The following is a 20,278-nucleotide window of genomic DNA, read 5'->3' on the forward strand; positions in this document are numbered from 1 at the left end:
ACCTTCTGATTTTGAGGCCAGTGGTCTAGCATATAAAAATGCTTCTTTTCACTTTCACTTTGGCATTGGTTTGAATGCAATTAAAATTAATGAAGTGAAAAAAATACATTTTAAATTTAATAAGAATTATAGGCCTGGCTGGGCACAGTGGCTCATGCCTGTAATATCAATACTTTGGGAGGCTGAGTCGGGAGAATCACTTGAGCCTAGGAGTTCAAGACCAGCCTGAGCAACGTAGTGAGACCCTGTCTCTACAAAAAATAGAAAAACTACCTGAGCATGGTGGTGCGCACTTGTAATCCCAGCTACTGGAGAGACTGAGAGGTGGGAGGATCACTTGAGCCAGGAAGTGGAAGCTACAGTGAGCTGTGATCATGCCACTGCACTCTAGCCTGGGTGATGGAGCAAGACTCTGTCTCAAAAAAAAAAAAAAGAAAAGGAAAGAATAGAAGGCCACTTGCAGTGGCTCACACCTGTAATCCCAGCACTTTGGGAGGACAAAGTGAGAGGATCACTTAAGGTCAAGAGTTCAAGACCAGCTCTGGCAACATAGCGAGACCTCATCTACAAAAAAATTTTTAAAAAGAAAAAAAGCCAATCCAGGCATGGTGGCCAGCTACTCAGGGGGCTAAGGTGGGAAGACTGTTTGAGCCTAGGAGGTTGAGGCTGCAGTGAGCCATGATCACACACCAGTGTCCTCCAGCCTGGGCAATAGCGAGACCCTGTCAAAAAAAAAAAAAAAAAAAGGATTCTAGTACATGCTTATGCTTATACAGAATCTAATTAACCAGATTTTCCTCTGTCTATTGTGTTTTGCCACATTATGTATAATTTATTTTAAGATCCTAAATTATGGTCTGTATTATCATTGAAATAGTATTCTTTCATTTAATACACATTTACTATATGTTAACCATAAGCAGGTTAAGCTGTAGAGTTTCAGTGATACAGAGTATTATACTCAATATAATTTTCTGGCTGAGGATTCTTTTGTGTTCTAATTATTTTAAACTAGTAGTTCATGAATTTTGTAAATAAGATTATTCAGAAACATCAATATCAAATATTCTGAAAAAACAGAAAGTTTACTAGCGGTTATTTCTAATCACAGGGAAAATAACCACTACCATATGACTTCCTAAGTAGACATATCAAGTTCTTACCTGATTGTGATGTGGTTTTAAAACAAATTCATAAGCAAATGAAGACAGAAATTGTTGTACCCTTTGTACTGCTACATGATTTTAGAGGAAAAAGTTTTTTAAAATTAAGGCTGACTAGATGGCTACTGTATATTGTGCTTTTTATTTATTTGTTTATTTTTTTGAGACAGGGTCTCACTCTGTCACCCAGGTTGGAGTGCCGTGGCGCAATCTCGGCTCACTGCAACTTCTGCCTCCCAGGCTCAAGCAGTCCTCCCACCCCAGCCTTCTGAGTTGCTGGGACCACAGGTGCATGCCACCATGCCCAGCTAATTTTTTGTATTTTTTGTGGACAGGGGGTTTTGCTGTGTTGCCCAGGCTGTTCTGAAACTCCTGAGCTCTAGCGGTCTGCCCACCTAGGCCTCCCAAAGTTCTGGGATTACAGGTGTGAGCTACTGCACCTGACCTTTTGTGCATTTTTTCCAAGTCCATTAGGGAAATTATCTTTAAAAGTATTTTCACATTGATGAATTTATTGTTCAGTCAGGTTGAGAAAATGAGCCATATTTATTGAAACCACAATGCAAACAATTAAAATTAAAAATCAAATTATCAGTTAAATTATCAGCAAGTAATGTATCAGCAAGTAATTATCAGTTAAATTATCAGCAAGTAATGATTTGTCCAAATCAGCATCTATGAAGTAAAAGAATGATCACAGTAAAATTGGATTAGTGAGGACATCATTTATATACACAGTTGTTAATAGTGTGAGGGCAAAGTATTAATAGTAGAAATTTAGTTAGACTAGTGGAATTTTAACTTAAGCTATTCCTTTTTGTGACTTGTTAGCTATCAAACTGGCCTGGACCTTAAAGTTAGTCTTGCTACCTATCTCAAAAGCTTCTTTTGAGAAGATTCAGTAAGTAACCAAGGACTCTTTCTCTCCACTTGCCAGCAAATTTTGTAGAAGCAACATGTTGAGCCGGGGAGTTTCCCTCATAGCTGTTTTATGGGCAAAGTGAAAAATGTGTTCTTAGATTCATCAGTTTGATTTCTTAAATATTTAAGAGAGAGAAAGGTTGGAAGGTAGTAGCTCCTTATTATTAGGCTTAACCTGAGTTTGATTTGGTAGATTTTAAAAAATATGTAATCTGTGTTTGATTCTTGGTTGTATGTAATTTGTTCCTCATCCAAAGAATTTAACGGTGGAAATAAACATTCGTGACATGAAAAGTTACCCTTCTCTCTCTCTCTCTTTTTTTTTTTTTTTTTTTAGATGGAGTCTCACTCTGTTGCCCAGGCTGGAGTGCAGTGGCGCGATCTCAGCTCACTGCAAGCTTCACGCTATTCTCCTGCCTCAGCCTCTCGAGTAGCTGGCACTACAGGTGCCCGCCACCACGCCCGGCTAATTTTTTTTGTATTTTTAGTAGAGACGGGGATTCACCATGTTAGCCAGGATGGTCTCAATCTCCTGACCTCGTGATCTGCCCGCCTCGGCCTCCCAAAGTGCTGGGATTACAGGCATGAGCCACCGCGCCCAGCCGAAAAGTTACCCCCTTCTAAAGCTTTTTCTGTCCATCTATTTCCAGGCCAATTAATCATCCCCGTCTCTGCTCCCTGCCCTACTCTTCCCTGAGTACTCATTCATGTTGCTTGTAACTTATGAATGATATAATGATATGTAGTGATAATGAGGAAAAAGCTATATTTCCAGGGAAGCATTTGGTGAGGTTTTCTTTTTATTATGGAAAATTTTTAAGCTAACTAAAGTACAGAGAATGTTACAATGAACCCTGTGTACCCATCCCCAACTTCAAAAATGATCAACTTTCTGCTATTCTTGTTTTATCTGTACCCCCTTTATCACACTTTTTGTTGTTTATGTTGTTTACTATAATATTTTAAGGCAAATCCTAGATGTCATACCATTTCATTCATAAATACTTTCGTACATATCTCTAACCAGAAGATCCCCCCTTTTTTGAAACACTACCATTATTAACATATCAAACAGAATAAAATAATAATTATTTAATAACATCTAATAGTCCATGTCCAGTTCGGCTCAAAATTGTTTTTTTACAATAGGTTTGTTTGAATCAGGATCCAAACAAGGTCTGTACATTGCATTTAGTTGACATGAATCTTAAGTCTTATTTAATTTCTCTATAACTGCACCCCCTAGTTCCTCTGGGTTTTTTTCCCCATTAATTAATGAAGAAGATGGGTTGTTTGTCTGATAGGATTCCCCACATTTTCTCACTCTGTCACCCAGGCTGGAGTGCATAGGTGTGATCTTCGCTCACGGTAGCCTTGACATCCTGGGCTCAAGTGATCCTCCCACCTCAGCCTCCCAAGTAGCTGGGACTACAGTCACATGCCACCACGCCTGGCTAATTTTTGTATTTTTTGTGGAGATGGGATTTCTCCATGTTGCCTGGACTGGGCTCAAGCGATCCACCCATCTCAGCTTCCCAAGTTGGTGGGATTACAGGCCTCAGCCACCACACCCAGCCCCCACATTTTAAGTTTGGATAATTTTATCCTAGTGATATCATTTAACATGTTCTTCTTTCCCACCAAATTTCCTGTAAGCTGATAGAGCTAGATAATGGATTGGGTTTGGATTCAGTCTTTTTGGCAAGAGTGCTTCATAATGGTACTGTGTGCTTCCTGTTCCTTCACATCAAGACTGACGTGACATCTGTCCGTTCCGGTTTGAGTGAAGATCAGTGGCTTTGGGTGGTATCAGTCATATTATTTTCAAAATAATAACAGTAATGATAATAACATTTATTCTATTAAATCGGCAACTGTTTGGCTTCCCTGAAATACAGTTCAAAGAGGAATGGCAGAAAAAATGTTAAATTTTTCTTCTTTTCATCTGTCAATTTTCAGAATGAGTCGAAGTGACTGAGGACTTTTTTTTTAAATATCATAGATGTTTGTATTTGTTGTATTTAGATCTATTACAATCATTATTCTTTTTTTCTTCAAAATGGTCCCATCTTTAGTGGGTGCCCATTCAAGTTGGCTCCTGTCTTTTGACATGACCCTAGTAAATTTTTTTCTTTTTTATTTATTTTTGCTGCTTTTTTAAAATTTTTTTCTTATTTTTTGTTAGACTGAAACATGGAAGACCCTAGTAATCTTGATAACCTTCTTGCTTTCAGGCATGTCAGGATATCCCTGGTTCACTTACTTCTCCAGACTTGGAATCTTATCCATTTCTCCAAGGAACCCTGGTTTCTTTTAGTAGAAATCTAGGCACTAGTACTCATTGTTAAGAGACTGTCATTGTCTCTAGGCCTGTTCTATGAACAGGGTAGGTAAATATGGTTTTAGTGAAAAGATAAAAAGGAATTGTATTCTTACCAATAATGCAGCCAGTTCAAATTTAAAAAATACTTGGGGGTTGGGGGTTTTTATGTAATATATTTGATTTTATAATGATTTCTTTTTTTTTTTTATTTTTTATTTTATTTTTTTTTTTGAGACGGAGTCTTGCTCTGTCGCCCAGGCTGGAGTGCAGTGGCTTAATCTTGGCTCACTGCAAGCTCCACTTCCTGGGTTCACGCCATTCTCCTGCCTCAGCCTCCCGGGTAGCTGGGACTACAGGCGCCTCCACCACATCCAGCTAATTTTTTGTATTTTTAGTAGAGACGGGGTTTCACCGTGTTAGCCAGGATGGTCTCGATCTCCTGACCTCGTGATCTGCCTGCCTCAGCCTCCGAAAGTGCTGAGATTACAGGCGTGAGCCACCGCGCCTGGCCAGTGTTTTCTCTTTTAATGCTGAAAATCTTAGTTCCTAATAACTAACAGAATTATTTTATTTAACCTACAATAAAAGTTACTTCAAAATAACTAACTACATGTAACAACAAGACCCCCGGATGCAGCTTGAGGTTTCTTTCTATTTCATTTATTTATTTATTTTTGAGACAGGGTCTCACTCTATTGCTCAGGCTGGAGTGTAGTGACACGATCATCCCCCTCCCTATTGATGGACATTTGAGTTGTTTCTCATCTTCAGTTATTACAAATAGTACTGAACTGAATAGGCATGTGAGTAACTCTAAAGTGGAATTTCTGGGTTAAAGGGTAAAATGCATATGTAATTTTACTTAAACAAAAATATTTGATGCTCGGTGTTTAATTAAGAACTGAGGCCGGGCACAGTGGCTCATGCTTGTAATCACAGCACTTTGGGAAGCAGAGGTGGCTGGATCACTTGAGATCAGGAGTTCGACACCATCCTGGCCAACATGATGAAACCCCGTCTCTACGAAAAAACACAAAAAATTAGCCAGGCATGGTGGCTCACACCTCTAATCCCAGCTACTTGGGAAAGCTGAGGTGGGAGAATCGCTTGAACCCAGGAGGCGGAGGTTGCAGTGAGCCAAGATGGTGCCACTGCACTCCAGCCTGGGTGACAGAGCGAGACTCTGTCTCAAAAAAAAAGAAAAAAAAAACTGAAAAGGAAATAGAGTTCCTTTTTCCTCATATATGAATATATTATTTCAATAGATTGTTGATCACCTACCATATGCTTGGTATTGTTCTAATTGCTGGGGATACAGCAAGAGGTTCTGCAGAACTTCACGGAGCATGAAAGTAAATAAACAAAGTTAATTTCAAGGCCAGGCATGGTTGCTCACACCTTTAATCCCAGCACTTTGGGAGGCTGAGGCAGGCGGATCACTTGAGCCCAGGAGTTCAAGGCTGCAGTGAGCCAAGATTGTGCCACTACTCTCCAGGCTGGGCAACAGAGCAAGACCCTGTCTCAGGGGAACAAAAAGTTAATTTCAGATTTTGTTAAGTGCTATAAAGGAAGTAAATAGGTTGATATTCGAGAAAGCACCTGAAGGCCGGGTGCGGTGGCTCACGCCTGTAATCTAGGACTTAGGGAGGCCGAGGTAGGCGGATCACAAGGTCAGGAGATTTTTGGCCAGGCATGGTGGTTCATGCCTGTAATCCCTGTACTTTGGGAGGCCAAGGCTGTTGGATCACTTGAGGCCAGGAGTTCAAGACCAGCCTGGCCAACATGGTGAAACCCCATCTCTCCTGAAAATACAAATATTAGCCGGGCGTAATGGCGCATGCCTTTAGTCTGAGCTACTTAGGAGTCTGAGACACAAGAATCACTTGAATGGGAGGTAGAGGTTGCAGTGAGCCAAGATTGCACCACTGTACTCCAGCCTGGGTGACGGGGTGAGACTCCATCTCAAAAAAGAAAAAAAAGTAAAAAAGAAGAAAGAATTTCATACATTATCTTATTTAATCTCATAAGAGTCTGCAAAGTCTGTTTTATAATTCCCATTTTACAGAAAAAAACAATGTTCAGAAAAGTAAATTACTTGTTTGTGGCCTTAAAGTTTGGAAATGGGGGCTGGGGTTTGAATATGTCTAATTCCAAAGCCAGATAAGATAAAAACCTTTTTCAGTGTATTGCATTGCCTCTCTTAACCAAAAAGAAAGCAAAAAATAATGAGTTAGCAGAGTAAATGGTTTTGATTCTCATTTTAACCTGACAGAAATACATATTTTTTTTCTTTTAAAGTACTGCTCTTGTTTATCACTGGATTATTACACATTCAAAATATATATGCTTGTTTTATTTTGGGGATATTTGTTGTATAAGAAAATAGAGGAATATGCCTTTTTGTCCAAGCTAAATAAAACAACTTCAGTATCCATTTTTATTGTTTTTTATTTAATGATGGTTCTACTTTTAAAATACCACCACAAAAATATCTTACAGGTATTTCTAGCCTTTTCAAATTATGTGCCTTTTAAGTGTCCTATTTATTTATTTCACAAATATTTGTTAACATCTGTGTGCAAGTTACTTTACAAGTGTCGGTTGAATTAACTTTCGTAAATGTAATAGCAAAAACATTGTACAGGGTTCTGTAAATAGCCATAAAGTTAATCTTAGGGGGACTTTTTTTCTTGTGCCAGCACTTATTGAGCACTTAACTGTATTATCTTTAAGGCTCACAATAATTCAGCAAGGTAGATACCAATCCCCACTGAACAGAGGAAGGAACTGAGGCACGGAGAGCCTATGTAATTCATCTGAGATCACTAATACGTGATGGATTTACACCTAAGGTAGATTTAAATCCCTTACGATCATAGGTTTTCTGTCATAAGTATTAAAAGTTTCTATTAAACAACAAAATATTTTATAGGGAAATATTATATTTGTCCTCACAAGTATTTTAAATTAAATCCATAATGTTGTCCAATGAACCATACACAAAAATTCATAGAGATTTTTTGTATGTGCCTTAAACTAGAGCTAGCTGCAGTTAAAACCCAGACTGTAATTTTACAAACAAGGCCACCTCTAACAATATTAAAATAAAATGATATTATTCCCTGGCTTAAAGAAAAATTCTCCAATAACCATGGGAATGCTTGTGGTATGAAGACAGCATCTTAAATCTCGATGCAAGTCATACACAAAGTGTTATTGCGGTGAAAAAACAGTGGCGTGAATAATACCTGCTCACAGCCAAAGACACTTGATGTATCTTGGGCCTCAGTGTTTGTTGGATTTTACAGTTTCATGAGGAAGATTTGTATTTTTTTAAAAAGTTCTATATTTCTGTGTGTTCCACTTGATGTCAAATCTGTATTCTTAGGTTGTAGGGTTCCATTAAAAAAATAAATAATCAGCCCCTCCTCCCTCCACCCCCCTTTCCCCCCTCCACCCCCCTTTCCCCCCACGCTCATTTTGTATAATATGGTAATGATATCACCGTAGCAGTAATTACGGGTCATCTTCATTTCTTTCATCTCTGCCTGTTCTGATGGCTTCATTCCTTTGACGGAAAAGATTTGGCTCTGGGTGCTATGATTATTTTGTTAAGCATTATTCGAATAGACAGGAGTGAGAGAAATTAATCAATCCAAATGCAATTAGCATCATGTTTAACCCAGTGATGGACGTCTCAAGGTGAAACAGCCAGGGGAGTTTCAGACATTATTATTCAATCCAGTGGTTCTTATCTAAATTATAATCAAGAGAGGTTTTTATTGGCTTCTCAGTGTGAAGATGTAACCCTTTCCCTGCCCTGGGGGTCAAGAAGACTAGGCCTTCATCATCCCTAGACGTTAGCTGTTGCCAGCTGCCAGCCCCTTGAAGTCAGACAGACAGGGCAGGAAAGTTGTCTGAATATGCAGGTCATTTGAAATTATCTATACTGTGATCCTGGTCTGATTTTCCTGAGAGTGGAACCTAGCCTATGAATGAGCTACTCTGTCTAACTTGGGGCAAAATATTTTGTGTTCTGATCAAGTCACTTTGACTAGTTGTTGTTCTTCTATCTTAACCTTACATGATGGATTATTATTGCTGTCCTTACTTTATGGATGAGGATATTAAGTCTGTGAAGCTACTAGCCTTTGGTCATAAGAAGTGTTTCACCAGGATGTATTGCTATGTAAAGGCCCTGAAGCATGAATGTTCTGCACAAATTTATGAGTATTTAATAAAAGTTCTAGCCCCCAGAGTATTAATTCATTGCTCTGATCTCATTGCCTTTCATTCAATTGAGTTGTACCCTTGAAAAGGAAACCAAGTAAAACTATGAAATAGACCTGTCAGGTCCTCTGAAAAGGAAACAAAGTACAGCTAAGAAGTTGTTAGCTCTCATTTCTCGAACACAGATCTTTGGGGGTTTTTTGCTGTTGTTTTGGTTTGTTTCTAGTAGGAAGAAGGATGATAAGAATATGTATTTGAAATCTAGTCTTGTTTTGCTCTTAAAAGAGGGCAGGGCAAGGAGAGTTGATGGAGAAACAGTCTTTCACTTGAATGCAACATTTTTCAAATGCCTGACAATTAAGATTCTTCTACTTCTGCCTTCAATCATCAGGCATCATGGCTGACACTTCCCATATTTTATGTTCCTGCTTGATGTTTTATATTCTGAAAATAAATCTGTTGGCTCGATATTTCTGTCCTTTTTTTCTGTTATGAAAAGCCATTAAAATTATTTTCCATATTGGAACTGTCCAAATTTGTTTACCTGCACATTGAGTCCTGGCTTTTCTTTTTCATATTACTTCTTGGATAAAACACTGTCTGCAAATGGGCGTTACTATGAATTGAAAAAAATAAGTTTGATATAAAATTATCTTTCTCAGGCCGGGCATGGTGGCTCATGCCTGTAATCCCAGCACCTTGGGAGACTGAGGCAAGAGGATTGCTTGAGGCCAAGAGTTCAAGACCAGTTCAACATAGCAAGACCCCATATCTACAAAAAATTAAAGTTAAAAAGTAAAATAAATAATAAAATTTTCTTTCTCAGAAGTCACTGGAGGGAACATTGTTCTTAGCCACTGCACCCTTTTGGAAGAGTCCTGATAAAGAGCCAAGATACCCAATAGAAAAATAATCTAGAAAGTGTCTCCCAAAAAGATTTTTTTGAGAATACTGAGGACAAAAATTTTGATAGTCTGTGATAGTTTGATCCAGACTGTTCTTTTCTCAAGTATATAGTATTTTAGTCTCCTTTTTGAAATGTTTTATTATGCCTAAATAACTTTTTTTTTTTTTTTTTTTTTTTGGTGACAGAGTCTTACCCTGTCACCCAGGCTTGAGTACAGTGGTGCGATCTCAGCTCACTGCAACCTCTGTCTCCCAGATTCAAGCAGTCCTCCCCCTTCAGCCTCCCAAGTAGCTGGGATTACAAGCATGTGCCACCATGCCTGGCTAATTTTTGTATTTTTACTAGAGATGGGGTTCCACCATGCTGCCCAGGCTGGTCTCAAACTCCTGACCTCAAGTGATCTGGCTGCCCCGACCTCCCAAAGTGCTGGGATTATAGATGTGAGCCACCATGCCTGGCCACCTAAACAACTTTAGGCAAAAGCCTCAAGGCTGCTGACCTTCAAATGCTACTTTTATATATTTTAGAGAGAAGTAAGATTTACACCAAAGACTGTTGTTGCTAGTGTGTACTTCTCCACAAGAGCTGATGGAGAACAATCAGTGGACCTTATTACAGTTACACCACCTGCTGAGGGCCACCAAGTGTCCTAATGAGATGAAGCTCCAAAAGACCCCTCCTCATCCAGTGACACTGTGTGCTCTTCACAGCTCCTTCCACTCTTGACAGTGACTCCAGCACCAGCTGCTCTCATATCAGAGGCATTAAAAAGTGCTTAGTCCTTGACTTATTGATCACTTAGTGATACTTTTCCTGTGGAGATCTGACACTGAGCTGGAGTGTGGTGAAGAGTCTCAGTCTGGCAGACTGCCCTGGAACTGCTCTGCTGTACACCAGCTCTGCACCAGAGCCGCAGGGAAACGTTGCACATTCCTGCGAGACAGAAATCAGCATTATAAATCACATTGCTCTCTTTTTGTTCTCTGCCAATCCACCAGAATACCTGTTAACAACAGCTAGCTCCATCTCAAAGGCAGCATGGCCTTTGAGAATAGTCTCTTTCTGTGGGAAAGCGTGTCTTTGACTTTATTTGAATCTTCCTAATGTCTAGTACATAGTGTGTGCTCCATGTGACTGCCTTCACTCTTTACAACCCCCTCCATGCTTCTTTTCTGCATGGCACACACTGATAACCGATCAGTAGGTCCGTTTTGTCATAGCTGTTAGAATACATTCAAGATAGAATACATTCAAGATTTCAGGGACCAAAAAAGTAATTTTTAAAGAAGAGTCAAAACTATAACTATAACAAATGGCATTATTTCTATAAAAACATCTTTTATGAGGCCAATTAAATAAACAGCCTTTAGCACATTGATTTAAACTAAACTGGGATTTTTTTTTTTTTTTTTTTTTTTTTAAAGATGGAGTCTTGCTCTGTCGTCCAGGCTGGAGTGCAGTGGCGCAATCTCGACTCACTGCAAGCTCCACCTCCCGGGTTCACACCATTCTCCTGCTTCAGCCTCCCGAGTAGCTGGGACTACAGGCGCCCACCACCACACCTGGCTAATTTTTTTGTATTTTTAGTAGAGATGGGGTTTCACCGTGTTAGCCGGATGGTCATGATCTCCTGACCTCGTGATCTGCCCACCTCGGCCTTCCAAAGTGCTGGGATTGCAGGCGTGAGCCACCGTGCCCAGCCACTAAACTGGAATTTTATGGTTCCTTTTGGCTAGAAGTATCTACTGGTATAGTTAAAGAAAGTAGCTGCCTCCACCTAGTACCCGACATTACTCCAGCCAGGCTTAATACGTTACAGTATGCGTTCATTCACACAGATGCAAGTCATTCGTGTTACCATTTGTCTTGCATTGGAAGATCTTTTTAGAAATAAATAGGTCTTCTTTTGCCACTCCTGGTGCTATGTGTGTGCTTACTTGGTGTAGATCTGGTACCTCCTGTAAAGCAGCAGCTAAGGAGACTCCAGGGCTCACCATGACTGACAAGAAGGCCAAGGAAGGAAGCAAGACTGAGAATAGTAGTTGTTTTTTTTGTTGTTGTTTTTGTTTTTTGTTTTTTGAGACAGAGTCTCACTCTGTTGACCAGGCTAGGTTGCAGTCGCATGATCTCGGCTCACTGCAACCTCTGCCTCCTGGGTTCAAGCGATTCTTCTGCCTCAGCCTCCTGAGTAGCTGGGACTATAGGCGCACGCCATCACGCCCAGCTAATTTTTGTATTTTTAGTAGAGATGAGGTTTCACCATGTTGGCCAGGCTGGTCTCGAACTCCTGACCCCTCAGGTAATCCGCCTGCCTTGGCCTCCCAAAGTGCTGGGATTACAGGCATGAGCCACCATGCCCAGCCAACAGTGGTCATATTAATTTGAAGGTGGAGGGGTAGGATAGTTCAGTGGTGCAGTCTAAGATTAAGAAGCATACCCCACTTGGTAGACTAATGAAAGCTCATTGTGAACAACAGTTTATCAATGAGGCAGATCAGATTCCAATTTGATGGGCAGCCGATTAATGAGACAGACGCACCTGCACAGTTGGTAATGAGGATACAATTGATATGTTCCAGCAGCAGACAGGAGGTGTCTACTACAAAGGGAACCTGCTCTTTACTGCAGAAGAACTCCATTCCCACAGACCAGGAATACATTCTCAGAAAACTACAACTCCATTGAATTCCATCCTGACTACAACAGTGTAGATTTTTTTTGTCCTTTCGTGTACCCCTTTCTCATTCCTTTATTGTGCATAAAATGACTGGCATTTGTGCACAAGCATATTGCCTTTTTATTTTTTAAACTAAATGGCCAATGGTATGTTTTGATCAACATCAGATGGAGGTGAGATGGGGATAAATACTGATTCTGTGGCAATGCCCCCTTTCTCCTTTAGTGGCATGCTCATTCAGCTCTTATCTCTATACTACATTGTTATTTTGCCTCATCATTTAATAAAAATCAATAACAAAAAATCCTTCCATACTTGAAGCTAGTAGTTCAATATCCTGTCTCTACAAAAAAAGATCCTGTCTCTACAAAAAAAAAAAAAAAAAATTAGCCAGATGTTGCACGCCTATAGTCACAACTACTTAGGAGGCTGAGGCAGGAGGATCACTTGAGTCCAGGAGGTTGAGGCTGCAGTGAGCTATGACTGCACCACTGCACTCCAGCCTGGGTGACAGAGCGAGACCTTGTCTCTTATATTAAAAAAAAAAAATCCTTCCATAACTTGTTAAATTGGAGAATTTTGTTGTTTTTCACTTGTCATTCTAAAACCAACCAGTTTTTAAACTCGTACATAGCTGTTACATGTAGGGCAATATGTCTTTAAGTGGGGATGAGTTACTCTAAAAGAAATGAATTTTAGATAGTTTTCCCACCAGGCATCCTATTGCTTAAATAAACTTCCTGTTTGAAATGAAACAAATAGTTGTACAGTAGCTAGCATTTATTGAATACCTATGTGACTTTGTATTAATCCTACCTTGAATGGATGAGGAAAGGAGCTCAGAAAAATAACTTGGTAATTTGCCTATGTGGCCCAGGGTCAGTGTAAGAGCTGAAGTCCTGCTCTTTTCACAATATTATGTTGTCTCTTTTGTTTCCTGGCCACTCATATTAGAATCTCCTAAAAGCAACCTGTTATTCCTCTTCTGAATGTGAGAAAACCAGTGGAAAGTAATTTATCCCCACTTCACAAACATTTTTAATTATATTGAGGCATAGAAATATTTAAAGTAGTTTGCACTGGAATTGGAAAACTGAACTATGAGTTTCTTCCACTTCATTAAAAAGTTACTTAAACTTTACATTGTTCTCTACATAAAAGCTGAGCAGAATTTTATCAGGCAATTGCCTCAAAGTTATAATCTGGACAATCTTTCTGTAATAAAACCCATATGTCACTGGTGAAAGGTGCAGAGCCCTGGCAGAGAGGGCTGGTCTCAAGAGAGATTCTGCACCCAATCTCGTTAACCAGGGTGCCTCTGGTAATCCCTCATCCCCTCACCAGTGAGAAATCAATCTGTACCACTGAATCTTTTTCAACCAGCCACCAGAAAAATTTACTGCAGAGAAGGCAGTTTGGGGATAGTCATCGTGGAAAGTGAGCCAGAAGCAAGGCTAAATGTAGGATGGAGGAATTGGAGAGTCTAAAGAAGAGATTATATTAAACCAGACACCTCTTTCAGAGCAGGCACAGTGGAGTCCTCCTTTCAGCCCTGACCTCTCCAAGTATACCCAGGTATTTACAGCTGCCATGAACTGGATAGCCCTGGAGAAACTATGAAAGTAGTGGGGGATAACAGAAACAGTGGAAACCTGGAAGTTGATTGTAGTCTATCCATTTGCTGTCTCTCAGTGTATAGTAGCCAGTCCCCTCTCCACACTTTCTGCAGCATTTCACGTGTTAACCCTATGGTGACAGTTTCAATTGTGGCTTTTTCAATTTGTGATCTATGTACGACATAATAGGGCCTGTAAATCATGACTTGACGTAGGGGTCATGCTTCTCTCCTGCACAGCATACACCAGTGGCTGATGACCAGTGGGCCCCTCTTGGCATACTTATTAGAATGGAAGCGGTATTGCCTTCCTGTGAAACCTTGTAATCTTAGAGAATAAATCCAGAATCAAAAAAATAGTTGACAGGCTGGGAGAGATGGCTCATGACTATAATCCCAGCACTTTGGGAGGCCAAGGCAGGCAGATCACCTGAGGTCAGGAGTCTGAGACCATCCTGGCCAACATGGTGAAACCCTGTCTCTACCAAAAATACAAAAAATTAGACAAGCGTGGTGGTGCATGCTTGTAATCCCAGCTACTTGAGAGGCTGTGGCAGGAGAATTGCTTGAACCGGGGAGGCAGAGGTTGCAGTGAGCTGAGATTGCACCATTGCACTCCAACCTGGGCAACAAGAACAAGACTCTGTTTCAAAAAAAAAAAGAAAATAGTTGACAGATTTCACTGACTCTATATAACACTCTCTCTCCCAATCTTGTTGTGGCTAGAATTGTTTTCTATATAATATAATACATTATGGGGAACAAAGAACAAGGAGAAAATGGAGGAACTGGGAGTGCCAAGCTGAAGAACATGTAGTCTTACGCTGGCCATTCATTCTAGAATTATACCAAGCTACAACCATTGTGAAGAAGAAGGGACAGAACTAGGCAGTGGCTTTCTCTTCTCTGTAAGCAGACAGTAGTCATCTCTAAAGATTTTTCCCCAGAGAGATTTGAAATTCCTGATGGGAGCTTAAAAAGCTAAGAGTAAAATACACTTATTTATAAGACCCTACTAGAAGAGGTGTGTGTGGGGGTGTGTGTGTATGTGTGTGTGTGTGTGTGCGCGTGTAGACGAGGAATACAGAATAGTAGCAGAAGGCTGTCTCCCTACTCCTAATGGGATTTTGTAGCAGCATGTGCAAGTTTGTTTCAGAAGTCAAAAATGAACAGATGTTAGTATAAATTACCTCTGTGTCTGATGTCTTGCAAATTAAAAGCGCGGTTGGCATCACTAAACAATTTCACTAGGTTTGGGGGGGTGCAGTTAGTAGGCAGTGATTACTGTAGCAGGTCGGTAAGAATCTTCGCCCTGCAGCAAAGCAAGGTTAAAGAAATGAGGAATAAAATAAGGACTATATGAATTAATCAGAAATGTTAACATCTCTGATGACAAGTGAACAGGAGGGCACATGCTCTGGAGCAGCCCCTGACCCACAGCAATTTCTCTGTGCACAAAAAGGGGTTGGTGCTTAGCATCTGATTTATAGGGCACAGCCCTCTTGTAGGGAGCTGCTGTGTCATACATTCGTATATCTCCTATATGGGACTGGCGAGTAGGAAAAGTTTCTCTCCTCCCATGTAGGAGATGATGTCTTCTGAATTACTTCTACTTTTACAGGGTTTCATGCAGCTCTGTGTACTCGGATTAGGTTGAAGAGGAGGAATGATTGAGTGGAAAAAGGGTTGTTAAAAAGGATTGGTTAAATTCAAGGAGAGCTTGCCACTGAGAGACTTCAGAATATCTATTTATTTTTCCTTTTAAACCCTTTTGATCCCTTAAATTGTGTGGATCTTTTAAAATTCTAAGTCTTAAAATATTGGTCATTTTCCCATTTGGGGAAAAACAGTAAGGAGTTGGTGAGTCTGAAGGTCAGCAGGCAGAAATCATTAGTTAGAGCAGTGCAGTGCTCCAGGCCCAGGATTTTTGGAACAAGGCTCTGTTCTCTCCAGAAGAGTTTTGTATTGCCCATGTCTGGTTTCCAGGCTCCTGCTTCTAGCCATGTTGCAGGATCATTTGTTACATGTTTAAACTTGAGAGCAGGCAGATAACCCATCTAGTAGAAATAAGTGAGACCCAATCTGCCCAAAAGTATAAGTAAATTTCTTTTCCTTCAAGCTGAGGGAAAAGATTCCAAGGAACGGAGTTTTTTGTTTGCTAGCCTCCCTTTGTGCAGTTTGTTCATTCATTCATTCATTCATTCATTCATTCATTCACTCACTCAGAAAATACTAAGTGCAAGAGAACTTACCCCCCTCTGGAAAATGTTGTGTTAATGATTAGCACTATACCAAGCATGTTCATTGCTAATATCCAAGAGAAAAGTAGGGTATTAACATGCTCTCCATTACAAATGAAGAGACTGAGGCTCCGAGATCTGCCCAGCCCAAGGTGTCACCCTGCTGCTAAGTGGTAGAGCTGGAACTGAGTTCAAATCCTGTGTTCTCTGCAAGAAGCCCATGCTACCTCCTATGGGCAAGACAGTACTTGATTGGATTTTCTCTAGAGTAGTTAGTCCTTGACCCCAGTCTCTCCATGAACTTGGCATTATTTGCATTAAGGGAAATGATTTTCTTGCCAGATAAGCAAGGCACATTTAAAAAGACACCCATCATGTAGAGAATGGAGCACTGAGGGCCACTAACTAGTCATATTTGTTGATGGAAAGGAAGGAAACTAACATTTTTTGCATTTCTACTTGGTTCTAGTTCTTTGGTGTATTATAATTTATCCAGTCAACACTTACTCAGCAGACACTAGGTCTGCTGAGTCTGTAGCAGGTCGGTAAGAATCTTCGCACTGCAGCAGAGCAAGGATAAAGAAATGAGGAATAAAATAAGGGCTATATGAATTAATCAGAAATGTTAACATCTCTGATGACAAGTGAACAGGAGAGCACGTGCTCTGGAGTTTGGATCTGATTGTTTGGATCTTTTGCCAAAGGAGAGAAGACCAAAGCGCTAAACAGTCTCTGCCTTCAGTTTTTACATTTTAATGGAGGAAGACGACTATATAAGCAAGTAATTGCATGCAAGTCTTATAGGAACTTTGCTTGTACAGGATTTGCTGTAAATCCATGAAGAAAGGAATGGTCTGTTTGATTTGGTCTGGGTTGGACTTGTGAACACATGAGGCAAGACCCAACACTGGGCTTCTATGCCTAGTTAATGGAATTTCCTTTCCCTTTGTTGGAGCATGGGAACTAGTGAAAGATGGAGAATATATCGACTGAAGTTACAAAAGTCTCCCTGTGGTCCCAGAGGTTGTGTTGTTTTATTTCTTCATTGTACAAGAAAACAAGAAACTTAAGTTGGGGCAGAGGGGAGCTGGAGGCCATTCATCCAGCTCCCTTTGCTCTGGACTTGGGAAAGGCAACAAGGAGGCCAGGGTGAAGGTCTTTCTCAGTCCTGAGGGTGCCTCCCTAGCCACCTCACTTCTTTGGCCAGGATGGAGATGTGTTCTTGGGAGGCCACACAGCCTACCCTGTGCCTACTGCATGGTTCCAGAAGGCCTGGCTTCCAGAGCCAGCCATCAGCGATCAGAAACTTTCTACACTGTTAAATCCATTTAAGAAATCTGAAAACATGGCCTTGCAGGATGAGGATGAGGAAGGGGATGTTACACTACGTATGCTTTCTGAGATCTAAAATGGGGGACCTCTGGAGTGGCCCTTGTAATTGAGAAATGTTTTACTTTCATTTTGGAACCTTATATGTAGGAAAGTAGCTGTATAAACCCACTTGTAACTACAGCATTCAAAGATTGATGGTGCTGAAAGCCGGGGAAAGACACATAAACCTTGGCTGGCTATATTAAATATCTAAGGACTGACAATGCCAAGGGAGAGAAGACCAAAGCTCTATAAACCCTACTTTATGACACCATCCACAGATGAACTGCACTGAGGGAATATAAACCCTGTTATATTACAGTATCCAGGGACTACCACTGCTGAGAGATAGGGTAAATGATCTCTAATTTTGATTTGAGATTATAAATGTCCAGAGACCAGCAACTCAGAGAAGACTAATCTTGGTTGGATTTTAGGCTCCAAGAGCAAACCCCCTGAGATAGTGAACATGAGTATTAGGTTAGATTCTTGAGACAGAGATAGGTTTTGGGGGAATCCCCTGGTGATTTGTTTAAAGGTGGATGATAGAATCTTTCCCAGTCATTTGGCGTGTATCTCAATTGCCAACTTCAGAACAGCTTTGTTTTAGTTTTAGTTGTCTATAGTGGTTTCTTTTTACCCCCTTTTAGGAGGTTAGTTGGTGATGATTGAATCTGTTGTGATAGCAACTTGATATATAATTTAAATCAATCTGCATTTTTAAATTAAATCTTTCTATGATTCTTTTTTCAGATTTTAGGTTTTCATTGATCATTTGTTTGCTTTGTGATTCCAGCCAGAGAGATGACACGGGGGAAATTCCTCAATATTCTAGAGAAGCCCAAGAAGTAGCAGCTGCTTGCGGACAGGATGTCCTGGGGTCCGAAACCAAGCTCCCTTCCCGGTGCACCTCTAACAGTGCACACCTCACTGCTTGCTTGGGAGAGGCCCAGAGGGTGTACCTCCAGGACTGCCCTCTCCCCTGCTCCTGGCACTCTACACGTCTGAGGACATTCAGCAGCAAGAGAAGAATCTGCTCTACCCAAGGATCATTGCAGTTACTCAATCAGCTTTCAGACTTGAACCTTCTTAGCCTCAGATGTTGGTAACAGCTGAGGGCATATCATTCTTAAAGGTCAAAGTCCTGCTTTCTCATTTCTGGAAGTGATTCAGGAGCCCCAGGATCTTACGGTTGATTTGACTCAGTCATGGCAGTCAGTTGTGACATGTTGATTGGATGGGTTCTTTTGAATTGTTCTTGATCTCTTAGAAAGTGTTTATGATGTGAGGAGACCAGAGACCAAGTAGATTCTAGACCAGACCATGCAGCCTGACCTGTGAACTCTCCAGTATATACTAAGTTCCCAGAATCCCCAGCTGGAGAAACCAGAATCTTCTCGAAATGTATATCTGTTTTTTAAAACTTCTATACCTCTTATGATAGTCCCATTTGCTTTTCATTCATTATTTCCCAGCCCCACCTTCCAGTTCTGACTTCGGGCAGAGGGATCCCTGAGTCCCTCCTGGAATTAGCTTGTATAGTGAAAGGCCCATCCAAGGTTGTCTAAAGACCAATGTGAAGGTGACAGAAAGGACTTTTGAGTTCTAATTAATCTGTTACAGATTCAAGCAAGAAAGTCAGTATAGCCTGAAAGACAAGAGAAACGGGGTGGTTTATAGGAGTTCCCATTTTGTTGAAAACTAGAAGCCCTAATTGACCTTAAAGGAACATGCTATGGGATGGTGGGATTGTCCCCTCTGACAGCACATATGAGATAGTTCATCTATATAATAGAAACACACACACACGAAAGAGAATCTTCTGACTTAAATACAACTTTCTTGGAGTTCTTTACCACTTATATATCTCTGTTAAAATCTGAAAATCTAGCCCATGGGTAAAATCTATTATATGTGTTCTCCATATTTCTTGTATAAGCCAGTTCCCAGCATCTGATGTTTTGAGAAGTGCATGGAGTTTCCTAAACTTTGCACAAAAGAATATCCTGGGGCCAGGCGTGGTGGCTCACACCTGTAATTCCAGCACTTTGGGAGGCCGAGGCAGGCAGATCATAGGTCAAGAGATCGAGACCATCCTGGCCAACATGGTGAAACCTCGTCTCAACTAAAAATACAAAAATTAGCTGGGCGTGGTGGCGCGTGCCTGTAGTCCCAGCTACTCGGGAGACTGAGGCAGGAGAATCGCTTGAACCCGGGAGGCAGAGGTTGCAGTGAGCCAACATCGTGCCACTGCACTCCAGCCTGGGCGACAGAGCGAGACTCCATCTCAAAATAAATAAATAAATAAGAATATCCCGGCCAGGCGGCTCACTCCTGTAATCCCAGTACTTTGGGAGGCTGAGGTGGGCAGATCACTTGAAGTCAGGAGTTCGAGACCAGCCTGGCCAACATGATGAAACCCTGTCTCTACTAAAAATACAAAAATTAGCTGGGTGTGATGGTGCATGCCTATAGTCCCAGCTACTTGGGGGCCTGAGGCACGAGAATCACTTGAATCCGGGAGGTGGAGGTTGCAGTGAGCCGAAATTATGCCACTGCACTTCAGCCTGGGCAACAGAGTGAGACTCTGTCTCAGAAAAAAAAAAAAAAAGAATATCCCTGTGGCAGTAGTCTGATGGTGTTTGGACACAAGAAAAGTTATGGTCGAGTTTTGAGTCGTGAGTGTTTGCTAGGGCATGGCACTCTTCAGTTTAACAGCTGATCCATTAAACATTTTCTGACATTTGTGCCTTGTTCTCATGCTAGAATTATTGATGGATTTTTCTCTCATTTGACCATCCCTGTAGTTTTACTTATTGAAAGGAAAAAAG

The 20,278-nt window shown here is 40.8% G+C and overlaps 1 protein-coding gene and 1 pseudogene across 1 annotated transcript in view; both read left to right on the plus strand.

The window, feature by feature from the left end:
• Positions 1–20,058, plus strand: part of LIN52 (lin-52 DREAM MuvB core complex component) — a gene marked incomplete at its 5' end in the record, with an annotated part of 117,442 nt that extends 97,384 nt beyond the window's left edge. The window contains 1 exon segment of the mRNA NM_001133603.1: positions 18,244–20,058. Coding sequence (NP_001127075.1) covers positions 18,244–18,299 — 56 coding nt within the window. The 3' untranslated portion in view covers positions 18,300–20,058.
• Positions 10,988–14,406, plus strand: LOC112128804 (small ubiquitin-related modifier 2-like; annotated as a pseudogene).
• Positions 20,059–20,278: the final 220 nt, after the last annotated feature.

The sequence above is a fragment of the Pongo abelii genome, chromosome 15 (assembly GCF_028885655.2).
Source record: "Pongo abelii isolate AG06213 chromosome 15, NHGRI_mPonAbe1-v2.0_pri, whole genome shotgun sequence".
NCBI lineage: Eukaryota > Metazoa > Chordata > Mammalia > Primates > Hominidae > Pongo > Pongo abelii.